The sequence below is a fragment of the Oncorhynchus kisutch genome, linkage group LG17, assembly GCF_002021735.2.
Source record: "Oncorhynchus kisutch isolate 150728-3 linkage group LG17, Okis_V2, whole genome shotgun sequence".
In the NCBI taxonomy this organism is placed as follows: domain Eukaryota; kingdom Metazoa; phylum Chordata; class Actinopteri; order Salmoniformes; family Salmonidae; genus Oncorhynchus; species Oncorhynchus kisutch.
Genome location: NC_034190.2, coordinates 30,016,970 through 30,021,097, shown reverse-complemented (window position 1 = coordinate 30,021,097; position 4,128 = coordinate 30,016,970). Strand labels below are relative to the sequence as shown.

The following is a 4,128-nucleotide window of genomic DNA, read 5'->3' as shown; positions in this document are numbered from 1 at the left end:
CATCATTCCCTTGATCCTGACCAGTCTCCCAGTCCCCGCCGTTGAAAAGCATCCCCACAGCATGATGCTGCCACCACCATGCTTCATCAAAGGGATGGTGCCAGGTTTCCTCCAGACGTGATGCTTGGCATTCAAGTCAGAGTTCAATCTTGGTTTCATCAGACCAGAGAATCTTGTTTCTCATGGTTTGAGAGTCTTTAGAAGCCTTTTGGCAAGCTTCTAGCGGGCTGTCATGTGCCTTTTATTGGGGAGTGGCTTCTGTCTGGCCATTCTACCATAAATGCCTGATTGGTGGAGAGCTGCAGAGATGGTTGTCCTTCTGGAAGGTTCTCCCATCTCCGCAGAAGAAGTCTGGAGCTCTTTCAGAGTGACCATTGGGTTCTTGGTAACCTACCTGACCAAGTCCCTTCTTCCCAAATTGCTCTAGGAAGAGTCTTGGTGGTTCGAAACGTCTTCCATTTAAGAATGATGGTGGTTAATGTGTTCTTGGGGCCCTTCAATTCTGCAGAAATGTTTTGGTACCCTTCCCCAGATCTGTGCCTCGACACAATACTGTCTCGGAGCTCTACAGACAATTCCTTCGACCTCAAGGCTTGGTTTATGCTCTGACATGCACTGTCAACTGTGGGACCTTATATAGACAGGTGTGTGCCTTTCCAAATCATATCCAATCAATTGAATTTGCACAGGTGAACTCCAATCAAGTTGTAGTAACATCTCATGGATGATCAATGGAAACAAGATGCCCCTGAGCTCAATTTCGAGTCTCATAGTAAAGGGTCTGAATACTTATGTCAATCATTTGTAATACAACTAAAAACCTGTTTTGCGTTGTCATTATTGGGTATTGTGTGTAGATCGATGAAGATTTGTATTTATTTAATCCATTTTAGAATAAGGCTGTAACGTAACAAAATGTGTAAAAAGTCTAGGAGTCTGAACACTTTCCGAATGCACAGTAAGCTAGGAAGAAAGGAGTTTGGCTGATTTCTCATCGGACAGCTCTTCTGGCAAAAAAGAAGTTTGAGAATCTGTCAGTGAAAACAGTGTACTGATACCTCTTGGTAGTTTACAGTTCTGTAAAACCATTGGTAAGTTCAATAAGGTGCCTCAGAATCAATCATGAGAAATACATTGACACAGTACTGCAATACACAGTTTGTTAGCTTACGTAAAAAAAATCTAAATCATAGTTCAAATATAATGACACTACTTTACATACACTTTTTGGTTCAAATTAAAATAAATGTTTCCTGATACTGACATGATTCTCTTTATCATTGACTTGTTTTTACCTACCGTATGTATACCTTGCTTATTACAGCTATGCACAATCAAATCCTATAGTTTAAGAGGAGGACAGTGATATGTAGAGGTTATGCTTCAGGCAGCAATGAAAAAATCGAGTGCAAAAAAATGTCTGATTCATTCTAAGCATAACCCAAATGTTGATACAACTCATTCCTCTGACGAGAGAGCCAGTCTTTCCAACTTGGCGTCGAAACGTTTTCGGCTAGAGTCCAGAATGTTAATGCCGTTCTTTTCAAAGTCATACCGGAGTTTATGCAGCTCCTCCAGTCGCCCTGTGATGTTCTGCGTGCTGTACTCCAGGACTTTAGGTTTCTCCAGTATCTGCCTCATAGTGATCCCTCCCTTTAATAGACAGTCCAGTTTTGAACTCAGCGTATCCGACCCGATGAACAGCACAGTGGGGTAGCAGACGATCAGTTTCTTGACGTCGACTTTCCGACAGCCGAGAGACGCCAGCTTCTCCTGAAGCATCTTGAGGTTTCTCTTCAGGTACTCGTTAGAGAGGTCCAGGATTTCTGCCCCAGCACCCTGCAGCAGAGCTAGCAGCTCCGGATCACTCATCTTGAAAGTCGCCTTGAGGAAGTCAATGTTTGCCTTCACCCTCTTCGTGCTGCGGATGAGGATATAGAGGTTTCGGGAAATCACTACCTTGGCGAACTGCCCAGGGTCCTCTCCACCCAACTCGGCGCACACATCTTCCAGGAACTCCACCATCTGACGGTTGAGCTCGACACTGTTGGAGAAGGTCCGAGGCGCCGTGGTCAGCAGGCGGTGGAGGTCCTTGGCGTTGAGGCCCAGCGAGCCCAGGAACACGATGTTCTTCTCCAGGTTGTCGTTGTCGCTCGAACGGAAGAAGGACTCGGGCGAGCGGTCCAGAATGCTGACGATTTCGCTGTCGCTCTTGAAGACACTCCGCCACATCGCCCAGCGTTGCGCCAAGTGCTCACCCGAGCGAGTGATGGCTCGTGGGTACCGGGAGATGATGCCGGCCACCACTTTGCGGCTGGCGCCTTTGCCATGGAGAAAGTGAGCCAGACCTTGCTCATTGGTGATGATCTTGCGAAGCACTCCCGGTTGGCGCTGGCGCACCATCTTCACGTCCACCCCCATGAAGGTCAAGCTCTCCAGCAAGGACTCATTCTCAGGCCCCACTGAAGGCTTTGAGTTGCTGACAGTTGCAGTGACGGTGCAAAGCCCCCTGGGAAGACCAACAGATGTCAGCTGGGCGGGAGATGAGACAAAGCGGCTAAAAGCTGGTACAAGGGTTCTGTTAAGGCCTAGCAGACCCTGGACTCCTGGCATTAATGTCATATTCAAAACTGTTGAAACATGACATCAGACCTAGAAGAAGAAAATACAAGATAATATTATCAATAAATACTACCTCCTGTGAAATTATAGTAGACATTTAAAGTCTACTGAAATCATTAATGATACTGATCAAAGTCAAGCTACTTTGTGCATTCTCTAAGCAGGACGAGATATAAAAAGGTTTCTCCAAACTGCTGTGCAGAGAATACAGTCATTTTATAGGCCCTCAGTTTGTGCACCATTTAGCAGCACTGCAGTAGCTTCTAGCTATAATTAATACCAGTCCCACATATACAAGCTATCAGTGTTAACAATCTATTGTAAGTGTTTCATGGAGATAAGTAGCTAGTTATAACAGCCTAGCTAGCTAAATGTAAGCAAGCATTTAGCCTGCATGCTAGCTGACGTTGCTGGGAATTAGCTTGCAAAAAACGGAGCTAAATACAATTATATTTCAACTTACTCGGTCGATTGTCTATAAGCTTGATCCATATGCATTGGAGGGGACAAACATCTAATGGAACTTCATTACCAAACGTAGGCAGAGAGGAGTTAAATCTACAACAGACCCACGTTTGGAACGTTTGTTTAATTTATGTTCTATTAGATTATTTTTCTCAATTCCCCCTGAATAAGGACCAACCCTACGGACAATCGGCAATGTTTAAATGTAATGTTCCTTAACTTCCGGCAGACTATCCGGTTTTTTGTCAACTAATTCCAACGATAGTAGTGTAAATACTAGCTCTGCTAAAAGCAGTTACTTACTTACGTTAGTCATTAGCTACTGTAAATTATGCACTACCGATCCTTAAGAAGATTTATGCAATACCAACCGGACATATTTGGTCTACTCTCCCATTGACAGTGCACGCTTTGTGCCACATTGAAAATGCTTTTTAAATACATTAATTTGCTTGTGTACTATTAAAGTAACTAACATTAGCTAGCTACCTAAGCAAATCCTTATTGAAAGTTAGCTATTTGTCTTAATAACTGCTCACCCTTTTTTTGTTTGGTTTCTCCTCTACCACACACTGCATACCGTTTCCCAATGACCAACAAACGAGGAACAAGCAGGTAGTTTGTTTACATTCATTTCCGGTAAAGCCTTTAGCGCACTCTTGCTGTGGGGGTGGACGTGCAGTTTGTATGCAATATATAGCAATACGCTAGAGGGTGCCAGAAGTCCTTGGATGGCGCCATTCAATTTCTGTAAGAGGTGTATCGGAATAAACATAATATTTGTTATTCCTGCCTCCTGTAATTCTGCATTTGCTATCATATTTATATAATTGGCTTTCTTTACCATATGACAGAGTTATATCGGCATATGTTATGCTACTGTATGTTTACAGGCCCAGTGTAGTCAAAATTGTTATATGCCACTGAAAGGGCTTTGGCCAGGGTAGGCCGTCATTGTAAATAAGAATTTGTTCTTAACTGACTTACCTAGTTAAATAAGGTTAAATAAAAGTTAAATTAAAAATTAAAAAATCCCAGAAA

At 43.3% G+C, this 4,128-nt stretch overlaps 1 protein-coding gene across 1 annotated transcript; it reads right to left on the bottom strand.

Annotated features, from left to right (window-relative positions):
- Positions 1 to 860: 860 nt before the first annotated feature.
- Positions 861 to 3,736, bottom strand: mterf1 (mitochondrial transcription termination factor 1). The gene is made up of 2 exons (XM_020507080.2): positions 3,627 to 3,736; positions 861 to 2,652 (listed from the first exon to the last, which is right to left on the bottom strand). The coding sequence occupies exon 2, from the start codon at positions 2,620 to 2,622 to the stop codon at positions 1,459 to 1,461; it is 1,164 nt and encodes a 387-aa protein (XP_020362669.1). The 5' UTR covers positions 2,623 to 2,652; positions 3,627 to 3,736; the 3' UTR covers positions 861 to 1,458.
- Between the last annotated feature and the right edge of the window lie 392 nt (positions 3,737 to 4,128).